The following is a 14,686-nucleotide window of genomic DNA, read 5'->3' as shown; positions in this document are numbered from 1 at the left end:
CCCACTTTTGGCCGCCAAGGGGGGGGGGGGGGGGGGCGCCAGGGTTAGACAGGAGAGATTAACATTACTGACATTAGAGATATGAGATCCTTGAATTGAATTTGGTAAAAACAACAGAATGACTCCATTCTTTATTTTTCATTCTTACACATAACACTCAATGCCTTCACAAATTTGCGCAGCGGATGCGTTATGCATGATAGTAATGACCCTGCTTAGAGGCGTATGCGGAACAATTACAGCATTTCGGGCTTTCGAAATGTTAGCACTCCACGGTTCTGGTTCTGTACAACATATCCATGACCATGTCGTGGGCGGTCACCCTGTGGCATTGCCGCATATTGGGATTTTTATTGAGTAAAGAGTCGATTAATGGACCCCAGGGCTTTCATGAACTTGCAGAGTAGGCGGTGGAGATTCATAAGTAGGGGGTGGAAGTTATTTAAATGAAATTTAAGTCGACTTTAAAAAAAAGTAGCCGATGCTCAGTGGAAAATAGCTAGCGCTTCCGCCGGCTGCCGGGGCCTAATGAAACCCCTGGGACCAGACTTGCGTTGCTCTACTGTTTTAATTGAAAAATAAATTTGGAAATTATAGTGTTCCCATGCATTATTTTATGCTTTAGCCTCTTCATTGTTAGCCTGATTTTCAGCCGGGGCCTGGGTCCTACGTTTCACATTGGGGGTGGAGTGAAACGTAGGTCCCAGGCCCCGGCTGAAAATCAGGATATACTTCATTGTAAGATGGTTCGAGTTCAAATGCATTGATTTCCTTACTGAAACGTACATCTTATGTGCACAGATTTAAAGCGGTACTAAAATATCGGACGGCACTAATACATAAGCCGGACGACACAGCGTTATTTAGATCTGTATCTTACTCGTAGTCTTCCGTTTGGATTTTTGTCGGGCTGTTGATTCATTTGATGGCCCTGTTCGCACTGTTCTGTCTACCAATCCAATCCAAGTCCATCCTGCCTGTTGTGAGCTTAGTAAAGATGAGGCTAAGACAACGAACTTATCATACGCATACGCAAACGCTTTCACCTGTTCTGATCCAGTGATTGGACGAAAGAATCCTGGATACGAGGACTAAGTCCTCACCCAAGACATTAAACGCTTACTGAGCAAACATTCCATGTCCCATGTGATCAGGGCTACAATATTACGTGACCTTTTCACGTGACGTATCCGAAAGCAGTTTCCCTGCCCACGTGACCTATTCTCGATATAACTTGGCAATTTCAACAAATTAAAAAAGTAAAATGAGTGCTTTGACCACAGTAAAACCATAAGAAATTAATAAATTTTTGTTTGTTAAAAATTTAACGTTCAAAACGTTGCCTAAAATCGCAAAAGTGAAATGTTTCAACTCCTAGGAGCATCCCAAAGGGTTAAGAGATATATTTTTTTAAACTACCCGGGATACCACGTAAGAGACCGGTCATTATACAGAACAACAGGTACGAAGGTCATATCATAAAATGAAAGGGGGTACGGAAACTTGAGGGTTCCATATACCAGGCATACAAGGAAACGACTGAGAGTGTGTTTTCTGTACATTCTCCGTTAATTCGTGATGGAATTCAGAGAAAGACTATAACGGAATCTAGAGAGAGAGAGAGAGAGAGAAAAAGAGAGAAATCTCGGTTAGATGTGAAGAACCTCATTGTTCCAAACAATAACCGGTCCCCCGATCAGAGAAATAACGACAATTCTCTCTGCGTTATAAATACAAGTTGATCAGGCATAAAATTCTCTTACAAAAACGTATCTATCATCATCTCCTGGGCATGATTATGAAATTCACCTTTCCTCTTTGAATACAATGGGGACCCTGTGTGAAGAAACCACAGGCGTCCCATCTACCGGATGTTGTGACTTCGTGTAGTGGCTTGAAGCTGCCTTATGATAGGCTAGACATACTGCCATAACTGCCTGCGTAACTTCCGGCGTAGCTGCTGGCCGTACTTCCTCGATAGCCCGGATACGGAGGGTAGGATGAACCCCTGGATCTCTTGACCAACAGTCTTACTTCCGGTGGACAGTTGCGTAGAATTGATAAAGCTTCCTGTTGATTCAAATAGATAACAGAAATTACTTACTGCTTTTTAAGAAGATCAAGGAAGACAAATGAGATAAACCTTTGCAAGCTAAACACGCTGCCCCGAAACAAACGCCGCACGTTTGACTAAAGACCTCGTCACCATGGCCGGAGATATGTGAAAGCGGAGGATTTTCTCTTCGTTAACGTTTCTATCTAAACGTTAACCAAACTGATGTTTTCAGATACCGAAAACAAAGCTTTATCAATATGGTTTCCAAAGTCGGGGTTCTTCTTATATGTAAGGAGAAAAAACTATCGATTTCAAAAACCTCCGGATACTTGGGAACGGTGCCTAAAATTTTCTTGACTCAGTTGATGCCGTAACCACAGTGCGGATTTGATTTGATAAGTTAATCTTATTTTGTAATATGGAAAAGATATGATACCCTGTTAATTTCTTGCATCAAAATCAAAATAGACTTCTTTTATCAAGTATAAAATAGACTTCTTACATCCGGATAGGGCAGTACTTCATGTAGGCCTAGAATAAGGCATTTATTAAATGACGTACTAGCCCGGATTGAGGCCTACTCACCCTGTAGGTCAGGCGATCGAGACTTTTCCCGTTCACTTGTAGGATGACGTCATTTACTTGTAGCTGGCCACACAGAGCGGCCGAGCCTCCGGGAACTAAGCGCTTGATGTAGATAGGGCCTAGGCAACCAGTGCATGGAGTCAAACAAGAATAAGCATTACTGGGGCGAGGGGGGAGGGGACGGGAGAACAACCAAAGCATGAGGGCGGATAAGGGGAGGAGAACCAAAGCATGAGGGGGGAGGAGGGGGGAAATAGAATGGTAATATCGTCATGTGATCATATGATAATAAGCTTTGACCTGCGAAAGCTTACCTCCCGACTCGCCTCCAGTCAAACTCATGCCGAGTCCCTGTGGACCTTTGATTAGATGGACCTCAAATGGCTGCTCTTCCGCGCTGTAATCTGATAAGTAATACGGTGATTACTAAATACAGCATGATATGACGGAAAAACCTGGAAAACGCGCAATTCCAGATAGAGAGAGAAGACACACTTTCTTACAATGGCTATAGGTTTCTTGAATTACGGACAGATTTTCAAAACACAAATAACAATCAAATTAGTCGCATCAATAAAAAAAAAGTCGCACTTGAAATTTTGTTTGCTATGAGTTACTAAGTACTCAGAGAAATTCTCCGCCTTATTCGATGTGAAATGGGCTTATTGGAAGCGTCACGTCATGTTTTTTCCGTCATGTAATACAGCATGCCACTATGGTCTAGCCCCATGCAGCCATTGGACGAAAGGCAACACGACTACATTATCAGGCGAAAAAGCAAAACACTGGATCTTTAGATTGTATAGTGGTCTACCTGTGTACTGTGTAGTAGTATACTTGTGTGGTCGCCTTTCTGTGTACTATGGTGGTATACCTGTGTATTGTGTAGAATACTCCAAAAACTGGAAATCGACTCTGCCTTCTGTCTTCTGCCTTCTGCCTTCTGTCAGAGTCGATTTCCAGTTTTTGGAGTATTGTATTCATTGTTCTGGTACGAGATCGCGACAGTTTGGGCTTTTTGATTCTATTCATATATGTTTATTGTGTAGAAGTATACTTGTGTGGTGGTCTACCAGTGTACTGTGGTGGTCTACCTGTGTACTGCACGGAGCCTATCTGCTGAGGCATGGTATCCATGGTGTTGGGCTGTGCGTTGATGTGGTCTTCAGGTGCACCTTTCTCGACTACGAGTTGTGCAATATGCGGCGAACTGCGTAAGGCGTCCACGGCCTGAGGACAGAGACCAAGTATAGGGTCTTACATGGCGTTGACGGCTAACAAGGGTGGCGTAGGGGGGACATTGGTTGTGGTAACAACAGTCACGATCGTTATAATGATGTTGTTATAAATCAACACAAGGTTGAAAAAGTATGTTGTACTCCTCTGTGAAAAGAGTAGTTGAGCTGAAATTTCGAGCGTTAGCCCTTTTCAGAGCGAAAGACGAAAGGCTTTTGAATGATGATGATGGTGTCGACGTAGAGAAACACACTGAAAATCATATTGTGAAATGGAATAGAGGGATGATGTTTACCATAATAGTGACAAAAATTATACATTGAGATAACGACTCGGTAGATAACTTTAAATGATAATTAATGCTAAAGAGTTTCTTTTATCATAAAACGATTAACTTGATACCGGGTTTGTATGGTTTCAAAAAAATGCGCGCGGCCAATAATTTATTTTCCGGAACGAGGTCGCTATCATAATGATTATTATTATGATGATGGTGGTGGTAATGATCATGGTAATGGTGATGATGATGGTTGTGGTAATGGTAATGGTGATGGTGGTGGTAGTAGTGATGATTATGATGATGATGGTGGTGGTGATGATTATGATGGTGGTGGTGGTGATAGTGATGGTGATGATGGTGGTGGTGATAGTGATGGTGATAATTATGATGTAGTGTGGTAATGGTGATGGTGGTGGTGATGATGATTATAATGATGGTGGTTATAGTGATGGTGATGGTGATGATGATTGTGGTGGTAATCGTGATGGTGGTGGTAGTGGTGATGATAATGATGATGTTGGTGCTGGTAGTGGTGGTGATGATTATGATGATGGTGGTGGTGATAGTGATGGTGATAATTATGATGATGGTGGTGGTAATGGCGATGGTGGTGGTAGTGGTGATGATTATGATAATGGTGGTGGTGGTAGTGGTGGTGATGATTATGATGATGGTGGTGGTGATAGTGATGGTGATAATTATGATGATGGTGGTGGTAATGGTGATGGTGGTGGTGGTGGTAGTGGTGATGGTGAAAATGATGATGATGATGATGATGGTTATGATGGTGGTAGTAGTGGTGATGATTATGATGATGTTGGTGGTAGTGGTGATGGTTATAATGATGATGATGATTATGATGATACTGGTGGTGGTGATGATGATTATGATGATAAAGATGATCCGAGTTGAGCTAAAGCTGCTTGCCTCTTGTCTGATGGCTCTGGTCAGGTTGGTGTTGTTCACCGCGACTATCCTGTCACCGATACCGAGTCTCCCGTCCATCGCTGCTGCTCCGTTAGGGTTAATAGTCTTGACGAAGATCCCGCCGAAATCCGGACCCCCCTGAAGACAAGAAAATTATCAAAAAGGGGAAAAATCTAAAAAATACCAGACACTGCGTGTTTGTGTGTGTGTGTGTGTGTGGGGGGGGGGGGGGGGGGGGGGTGGGGGGGGGGGGGTACGTGGTCTATGCCTGTCTCAGGAGTCTCCCCTATGAGCGGTCCAAAAGTTCGCAGCATCCCTCTCCCCTCAAGCTATTTAATGAACACTCCCTTACAGAGACTTACGCAGCAAACACAGATTTATCAGAAATTATCACATAATTATCACAATGCCCGAGCTTTATTGTGCTTAGGCTTAGCTTAGGGGCTTGGGTGGCTACGACTATGGAAACGAAAAAACGACCAACCACTTACGACAACACTAAACCCGAAGCTGTTGTTCACTTTTTGCAACTCGATGTAGATGCAGTTTGGCTAGAAATTTAAAAAAATGTAAACATTAAGCAAATAAATACGGCCTTGAAACGGTAAGTTAAAATGACGCTGTTTATGATAATAATAGTTATGATGATAATAGAGATCTTTATGACGTTGGTAAGGTTGCTGATTATGATAATAGTTGCGATGATACAATGATTATGATGATGGCGACAATGAAATTGTTGCTGAGATGTTGATGACAATAGCAATGCTGATTATGATAATGATGGTCGTGGTGTTCGAGGGAGTAGTGATTATGATGATAGTACTTTAATGATAGCGGCGATGGTAATTTCAAACCAGCACGTACCGATGTTCTTAGAAGTTGGTCAACGTCCTCCACAGGCGGCGGTGCATCTGATTGAGGCTGGCGGAACCTTTCGATCATCAGGGTGGCTGTGGCAGCAGAGCGGCGCAACAGTTCTACGGCCTGGGGAGAGTATGATTACATCCTTCAGGGTTCATCACTATTACTCGTGGCTACTGTAGCGAGAGTTTGGTGAAAGATTGCAGAATGTTCAAGCCCGAAAAAATGTATCAGTAGTTTTTAATGCTTTCGACAGTCCCTCCACACTGACGCTGTCTACCTCCAATCCGCCCTCCCCTCCAAGTCTTAACAACCCCCACCCTCTTCAAACCTTGCACCTGTATTCGACTCTGTCCCTCCACACTGACACTGTTCACCTCCACACTACCCGCCCCCTAAGTCTACGTAGCCCCTCCCTACCCCTTTTAGGCCTGCACCTGTATTCGACTCTGTCCCTCCACACTGACACTGTTCACCTCCACACTAACCGCCCCCTAAGTCTACGTAGCCCCTCCCTACCCCTCTCAGACCTGCACCTGTATTCGACTGTCCCTCCACACCGACACTTTTCACCTCCAAACTACTCTACCCCTAAGTCTACCTAGCCCCTCCACCCCTCTCAGACCTGTACCTGTTTTCGGTTTAGACCCTCCATGCTGACGCTGTTGATTTCAGTAATACGATCACCTGCAATCACACAAAGCGGTATCTCACTAAGCATTACCTAATCACAAGCCTAATGTACTTAATCATTTCTTAAACAGCCAAAATGTCTGAGACTGGAAGATAATTACGTTTTTATCCAAGCCTAAACACTCGATGTTACATTAAAATGCACTGCATCTGTCTAGCTGATTGAGTTTGAAAGTCAGGGAGCAGACATCATCAGAAAATAGCTGTTTTGTCCCGCCCCCACCACAGAAGTTTGATAGCTGATTTATACAGACTTTTAATGAGGCTGCAACATTAGCTGCGCATCTTTTCTGTGCATGGAGTTTTTGGTCCTGGATTCACTCAATGTTTCCTCTAATATTATCTTATAATCGCACAAATGGCAAATGACAATTTAACAAATTTCCCATAGTTTTCCGTGGTACACCACGATATTCGTCGCCTCATGAGTCACGAGGCACGTAGCAGTAAATTTTGATCATGAGGAAACGAATAAAGTGGTTTATAAGAGTACATACCACGGAAAACTATAGGAAAATTGTTTTTTTTTACAACAAAAACAACGAAAACAATATTTTGCAAAATCAAAACAGCGCCCGCTCGCAAACGGTGTTTACAGCGCGCGCAGATAAACGAAAATTGAAAACTTTAGCTTCAAAACCCTGCAGTCTTAGTGTCCTTTTTTAAGGATGCAAAATACATTTACTAGAAAAGATTGAGAACCAAATTTCTCGAATTTGAATCAAGGTTTTCCTTCTCTTTTGCTTTAAGTGAACCTGCAAGGATTGTGTAAATGACGAATCCCGTGGAATGTCCTCTGATTTACTATAGCTCACAACCAATCAGAAAGCGAGATTCCGCGCAAGGGTTGTAGAAAGGTAAATTGCAGTTCTACGAAAAGATGCCATTGATCTCACTCTATATCTACGGAATTCAAGAAAGCATTGATGTAAGCATGTAAGCATCATTGAACTTTATGAATTATGCATGCCCTAAGCACCTTTCGGTTTTCAACATCTCATCGCCGTTTGCACTGTGGTCAGCTTAAAATATAAGGGTGTCAAGCGAATAGCGATGATAACCATAAAGATCCAAGTGTATTTTTTCTTTTTAAACTCGACTCTGGTCTTAAGGCCGATTGTTGAGTTAACCGTGGCCCACGGAAAACTCGTTACGCAGCCCCTTTTGGTACGATCGCGCTGAGCATTGCGGTGGCAGGTTTTCTATTAGGCACCTAGACTTTTGGTTGCCTGTAGCGTACAGAGAGCCGATAATTACACAATGAGATCCATTCAATTGACCAACAGATAATGTTATCACACACTAATCATTTTAAAAGTATTCATTAGACAAGACGCCTCCATTCAATAAATATTGACAGAGCAATTTGCACGTTGAGAGCCCCTAGTGTGTATATTTATCATAGAAATGACAAATGGTGGTGTTTCATTCGTTCGCTTTATGCAAACTCAGTAAATATAAAGGAAATATATTCATTCGTTCGCTTTATGCAAACTCAGTAAATATAAAGGAAATATATTCATTCGAGATTAATGCTAACATCTTTTTTTCTTAATTTCTTAATATTCCTTTGAATTTGATTTGCATACGTTGGCCAACAGTCTTGTTATCGGAAGGACCCTTTATCGTGAATTAAAATATGGCGAAAGAAGGAAAAATGAAGATTTCCATCTAATCGACCCCTAGATCATCGGTCAGAGAAAACTGTCAACGCTTTTATCTGGAATTCAAAAATGGCGTTTAGAGATTTTCAAGATGTGCGTGCTATTTTTAATCGCTCGGCTTAGCAAGCAGTCTCTGGCAATTGTAGCTTCCATCGGCCCTAAAACTAAGGAAATATTTAAGATCCACGGGACGTACCTGATATTAGCAGGAGGAGACTCCATGCAAATCGTAAAATGTTTAAATGAAAGAATGTAAAAAAAATCGATTAAGAATTCATATTTTTTTTCTGTCGTTCTTTCACGTAAAGGTCCACTTAATATATCAACTGAATATGATTGGTCGGTTTGGTCGCAGTGGGAATGCGTTCGCCACGATGGATGCATTTCGTCGGATGACGTGGCTTCTTCATGAAAATACCCGCGGGAGAACAATCTAAAATTGCCAAGTTATTACTTTTCCCCGATGGATGGGCAGCTTAGAACAATAAAGATGAGTCGCAAATAATAAAAAATAGATGATGGAACAGAGAAACACGATGAGTCTAATTAGTTATTGTTCATATTATGGATCATCTATCTATACTTGGAGTTTAAAGGGGCGTGATTAGAACAATCGCCAAGTAATTAGTTTTCCCTGACAGGTAGCCAAGTATAATAAAGATAATTTTGCAAATGCCACTAGATGGTCATTGAATGGTATGATAGATAAACAAATGTTTGCCTAGTAAAAGGTTTTCCAGACAGGTAACTAAATGCAATAGACGATTTCGCAAATACCACTAGATAGTTATTGGATGGAACGAGGGATGGAAATTTAAGCTTTCATAAGTAATAGCACACTCTTTTATTTTTATAAGAACTTTTTTATAAGAAAGTCCAGCCTGAGATTTCACAAAATTTTAAGAATATGCTAAGAACAAGCCAAGGCTCAGATAGCAGAAGAAAATTTCTTTTTTAGTCCTGATGCGTTTTAAAATGCAGAATCAAATTGTGCCCATAGTAAAAACCTTATTATTGCTATTGATCAATAGTAGAAAATCCTCCTCCTAATAATTCATTGGGTATTATATTCTTATATACACTAAAATTTAAGAACATCGTTAAGAACATATTCAGCCTTAAAATGCACAAAAAATAAAGGCCCAGCCTCAACTGAAAGTTAGACGTTCTTATAAAAAAAGAGTGTATTTGGCATTGGTAATTGCAGTCGGGCAACATCTAGCTTAGCATACAAAGAATGATTCCACTAGATGGTTATTGAATTGAACGAGGGATGGAAATCTAAGCTTTCCTAAGGTAATAGTATTCGCTAATGAGTATCAAAGCACATAAAGAATGATTTCGCAAATACCACTAGATGGTTATTGAAGAGTATGACGGATGAAAAGGCATAAGTAGACATTGTTAATAACTTCCGGATCTTGATGGGTGTCAATACTATGCAATTGAATTGAAGAAAAAAAAAAACAACACAATAGTTTAATAGTACTTTGGTCAGGGAAAATATAACAACGCGTTCCTTATTTTTTGGCGTATGAGACAGGTGGAAATCCAAAAAGGTGTGTGAAATGTGAAATTAAAAAGAACGAGAGTTTAATTAAGAATGGGAATCAGTCGTTTTGAGTTTAGGTGTGATTAATCACGGAGCTAGTATGAGATGTATTCGTAACAGTACAAAAGCTGCGAATCACTTTGAGTCCAGCATTAGTGTACGCGCCGCCAAAACATAGTTCCACCCATAGTCACACGCTTATCGCAATTAGAAGCAGCTCTACTCTGATTGGTCGGCGCACCTGATGTATTCATACGCATTCCGTAATCATATTATTTACAATCTTTGGGGTCGTGACCACATACGCATTCGCTCAGGAACGCAGAAAGGGAAAATCTCACTCGAGTCCAGCACCGATAGGAAAATACCACCTCAAGTTAAGAAGGGGAAAAATAACCCCTCGCCCTAGCTTGAGTAGCGGTGTAGATGTGAATTCCAGGAAGGTCGACCACAGATGTGGTTTATGGAAGCGACGAAAAAAAACGGAAACCTTCAACCTTTGTATTAGTGAATAGGTGCTGGATTTGTGGGGAACTATGTTAAGCAAAACAGTAAGTAAACGCAAGAACAACTAAGAAATTTTTCATCAATATCTGGATGTTCATGTGTGTTTTTTTGGTGATCGAGGACAACGAAAATTTAACAACTGAAAAACAATTTGCAGGCGCTTTCTTTTTTTAGCTACACTCGCTTAAAAATCCATTAAAGCGCTCTAAAAATGGTAGGGATAGCTGTAGATTACAGTCTAGTCTGTTCTATTATCATATTGTACGAGCTAGGATTTGGCTTTAGGTAATTGCAGTCTAAAACATTGAGTAGTTTCGTAATGCGCAAAACACATTCACGCGTTAAGAGCTTTTAGCTTAGCTGATCGGTTATTCTGCTCTGAACTAAGAATCACCACTGTGAGAACAGTTTGAATAAAGCATTTTCAAAATGCATGTTATGGTTGTGATTTGGTTATAACTATGGTGATGAAAACAAGAAGAAAAACATATGCCTTAAATAATTACTATCAACATTCAAAACTAGATGAGGCCATGTCCGCAATTCAATAGATTTTCCCCGTGTTGTTGTTCTGACTTTACAAATATCCCATCACTGTTATCTAAGATATGAAGGAGCCCGCTGAATTTTCATCTAGGAAAGGTGTCCAATTTAGTATTTTAACGACCGAGCAGCAGTCAAAAGCTGAAAAATTGACCGCATTTTGGAGATTGTTTATCCATAATTCGTTTAATTTTCCTATTGTAAGATGGGATAAAAGCTTCCATTTCTTTTGTAGAACCGAGACAAAAGTGGAGGAAAGTTCTTTGAAATTAAATGATGAAGATAGGAAAAATAGAAATAAAAATTAAAAAGATCCGGAAATATTAAGCACCGTGAAAATGCACCCTGAGGGTAATAAAAACAATCCTTTTATTTCAGCCCGAAGTACGGAAGAGTTTTGGAGTCCTGGTTGTAGCATTTGCATTTTGTTGATCACATCAATAATTCACAACATCAGCTTTAATCTTAACATTCACCTCGATCTTCTTATTTGCTTGATTTCGATAAATATATGGGGATTCTGAGGTTTTGGCACGCAAATTTGTGTCGCAAGTCAAAAACAACATTAAGCACCCTGTCCAGATTCAAATCTAGACTATAAAAACAGATCTCGAAAAATTTAGAGGACAAAATTTTTTTTTGTTACTTTTAGAATATAGTACGTGATATTACGTTTTTTTTTGGTGAAAAATGTTTCGGGGCCCAATATATTTGTAAAAAATTGGAGATTGTCCTTCAGCAAATGTGATAACAAAACTGTAAAACAAATCGTCAAACTCATTAAGGATGAATCAGTTGCCAATAGCAGAAACCTGGTCTAACCCGATTTCAATGTTTGATTATTTCCTTCCGTTTCTTTTTATATAAAAATAATCCCCAAATTGAGGATGTTCTGGTAAGCGCGCACGGTGTTAGAGACTTTGCTGCCCTCCAGGATAAGGGCCGGAAATTGCAGTTTGGAACTCGAACCATATCGCTATAGCGTCTCTCGCATAGATTAAAAACCGCATTGTTATGACAGACGTCCATTAAGGTCCTTCAGACCGGTAGTACCAGTATCGTACGAACATAGTAGTGTCAGAAGCATATGTGATAGCAATGCCTCGGTGTTTAAAAAAAAAGCTTCTATCTGCATCATATAGAGTGGATACGCTAGAATCTCCGCGAATCACCTATGATTTAAATTGGAGGTACAACATCCAATTGCGTTTTTAATCTAAGTATCTTAACATTCCACCATATATAGATCATAGAACCATAGAACGATCATATAATTAAAGATGTCTTTTGGTAACACTAGCTATTACTGATGAAAACTTCAACTCACCAACTTTGATTTTCCCAGATGCCTCAGCTGCTCCTCCTGGAAGAAGCGACTTGACGAAGATTCCTCCAAGATCATGCCCTCCCTGGGACAGAAAACAACGTAATATTAGATCAAATTGCACAGAAAGTAGGTAAAATTAGATGGTACGAGCTTTATAGACAGTGCATCGTTTTGGTACTAATGATACTGTGAGAAAGAAGCAGTAAAGCACAGTTCAAGTTAGCTATGTGCTGTGAAAGGTACCAAAAACGATGCACCCGACTATTTGTGGGTACTAAACGCGCGGTTGATCTAGAAATAGGGGAAAGTGTTTCCGTGGGTTAATATTGAGATGACTTTTGGCAACGAGTTCTGCATTACCTTAAGGGTTTTAGATTCTCGGTTTTAGATTCTAGACTTTTAATTATTTAATCCAGAAAGTGAAAGAAGTTTAATTTGGCCCAGTTTATTCAATAACGCAACATAAAAAATATCATACAGAGGTTTTAACTTTAAGAGCACATCTTTACTTGATGAAAGTAGTTTTGTTGGTTTCAGAGTTTAAAACGTCTATGTTGATCTAAGTTGGAAGTAATAACCAAAAAACAACGTTTTTCCGGATATTAGGTGACTATTTGCGTTTTGCTGACTTAACTGCTGACAAAGTTTCATGGCCGTGATAAAATCTCGTAATTAGCACCAATCTGCTGGGCAGGCTCTTCTACAAACGATACTCCCACAAAACAAGACCAACATAAATGCCTCCATATTTATTGTTCTCAAATTTCATTTTGTAATCGAGCAGACATAATGGAGCCTTTGTCACTTTTTAAATTGAAATGGGAAGCTTATAAGATGACAACTTCTAATTTTAACTTCTATTCATAAAAGAAAAGTCGGCTGATTGAGTTTCGGGATATGGGCAGAACAGGGTGTTCGTAATAAGTTTGTGCTTATTGGAAGTTTACATTGTGTCACTGTGAGTTGACAATTGAGGAAAAGTCGATGTTTGCACAATCTTTGCGCAATAATCTTAGTAACTGAAAAACTGTACGTTAGAAAAAGTTCTATAAACCGTTGGATCTCGATCCGTCAAGACGAGGTACACGAACACGAGAGATACACACACCTTGGAGTGCGCCCTAACAAATTTATGACCCAAATGTCTTTGATTGTGGAGACTAAAGAAATTAGGTGGTAAATTGAAAATTCAAATCCCTTTGTAAGATTTTATAAGTTTAGGTGTTTTTTATTTGCCATATTGGAAGTTTTGATCCTATTCAATTCAACAAATATATCTATGCTTTTGAAGTTTGCGAGTCTCGCTTAAGTACAAAAAGTATTGATACTTTCCGACTGAAATTTTGTCTGATCTTTCTTGCTCGTAATCTAAATTTGGTATCTCTAAAGGTATCGGTCTATCGGATAAGGTTTTGAATTTGGTTGAATGTTTTTCAGTCTAGCTTCTAGGTCATGAATAATAAAACACCTAAGAACACCAAACAGCTGCTTGGCTTGCTTAAACTCCTGAAACAGGCGAAGAAATAGGATTTTGTTTTCGCTTGCGACAAGCCAATAACATACATTTACCACAACAATAAGTCCTTTCCTAACAACAGAAATTCCTATTGAAAGTAATTTTACGACAAAAATATAAATATTGCTATTGAAAAAAAGGGACTGAAAAAATGAAAAGATTCGCAAGAAAAAACGACAAGAAAGTGTTCACCTTGTCATACAAGCACAATTTATAGCGTTATTGTCGCAACTAGACAAGATACACTCAAACTAAAGAAATAATCGGAGAACTGAGCTTCTTCTAAATATGAACAGGTGAAAGGGAAAGATTCATTATTCATAGCAAACACAAAATTCTCAAGAAAATTTACTTATGGTTATGAATTTTGTTCAAATATTTGCTTAACTGGAAAAGGGTCTCATCAATTCATGACGGCTTTATTATTTTATCAGATTTAGAAAGCCATGGTACTCTTTGAAATCACCCGTATGCCGATCCTGGTAGCACATTTAATCAATCACAATTGTTCCCAGCCATCGCTCACGCGATTGTAAATGGAAAAAGTGATTTATTAAATTCATAGCACTTTAAAAACCTCCTTTTTGTCTAAATCTCAGGTAATCTAAAACTCTTGGAAAATTTTTTCTTGATTATCCTTCCGCGAATAAAACATTTGTTTCTAGGGTGTTTTGAGCTAGTTGCCTGATCAAATCAAAAGGAAAAATGCGCGCGCTTAGTGTCGAGTGTAAAACCGCTTACCGTAACATTCAGGCCAAAGCTGCCGTTCAGTTTAGGGATCTCGATGGGAATAAAATCCTGTTATACATCGAGAATCACGATTAGTAAGAAAGCTAGAGAGACAGTACTAACATGAACATCCAGCATGTATAACATTGTTCTTCAATAAAGATGATGAATAAAAAGTCAAGTGTCATATTGTTGGTTAGGGGTTAA

General features: G+C 39.7%; 1 protein-coding gene and 1 long non-coding RNA gene across 2 annotated transcripts; one reads left to right on the top strand and one right to left on the bottom strand.

Annotated features, from left to right (window-relative positions):
- Positions 1-100: 100 nt before the first annotated feature.
- On the bottom strand, positions 101-12,335 carry LOC5506200 (disks large homolog 3). The gene is made up of 9 exons (XM_048724566.1): positions 12,235-12,335; positions 6,580-6,635; positions 5,952-6,071; positions 5,576-5,635; positions 5,085-5,222; positions 3,736-3,871; positions 2,956-3,045; positions 2,642-2,760; positions 101-2,070 (listed from the first exon to the last, which is right to left on the bottom strand). The coding sequence occupies exons 2-9, from the start codon at positions 6,601-6,603 to the stop codon at positions 1,906-1,908; spliced, it is 852 nt and encodes a 283-aa protein (XP_048580523.1). The 5' UTR covers positions 6,604-6,635; positions 12,235-12,335; the 3' UTR covers positions 101-1,905.
- On the top strand, positions 9,419-14,655 carry LOC116620321. Its single transcript, XR_004297132.2, has 2 exons — positions 9,419-10,408; positions 12,253-14,655. It is a non-coding gene; the product is annotated as an uncharacterized LOC116620321 (long non-coding RNA).
- The last annotated feature ends 31 nt before the right edge of the window (positions 14,656-14,686 follow it).

Source organism: Nematostella vectensis, chromosome 3 (assembly GCF_932526225.1).
Source record: "Nematostella vectensis chromosome 3, jaNemVect1.1, whole genome shotgun sequence".
NCBI lineage: Eukaryota > Metazoa > Cnidaria > Anthozoa > Actiniaria > Edwardsiidae > Nematostella > Nematostella vectensis.
This window is presented reverse-complemented; position numbering and strand designations above follow the sequence as displayed.

Coding starts and splice junctions, on each gene's coding strand:
- LOC5506200 (XM_048724566.1), bottom strand. CDS start 6,603: ATGGAGGGTCTAAACCGAAAACAG. Junction 5,223..5,575: donor GCTTCGGGTTTAGTGTTGTC/GTAAGTGGTTGG, acceptor TCTTGTCTTCAG/GGGGGTCCGGATTTCGGCGG. Junction 3,872..5,084: donor CCAGAGCCATCAGACAAGAG/GCAAGCAGCTTT, acceptor CTCTGTCCTCAG/GCCGTGGACGCCTTACGCAG.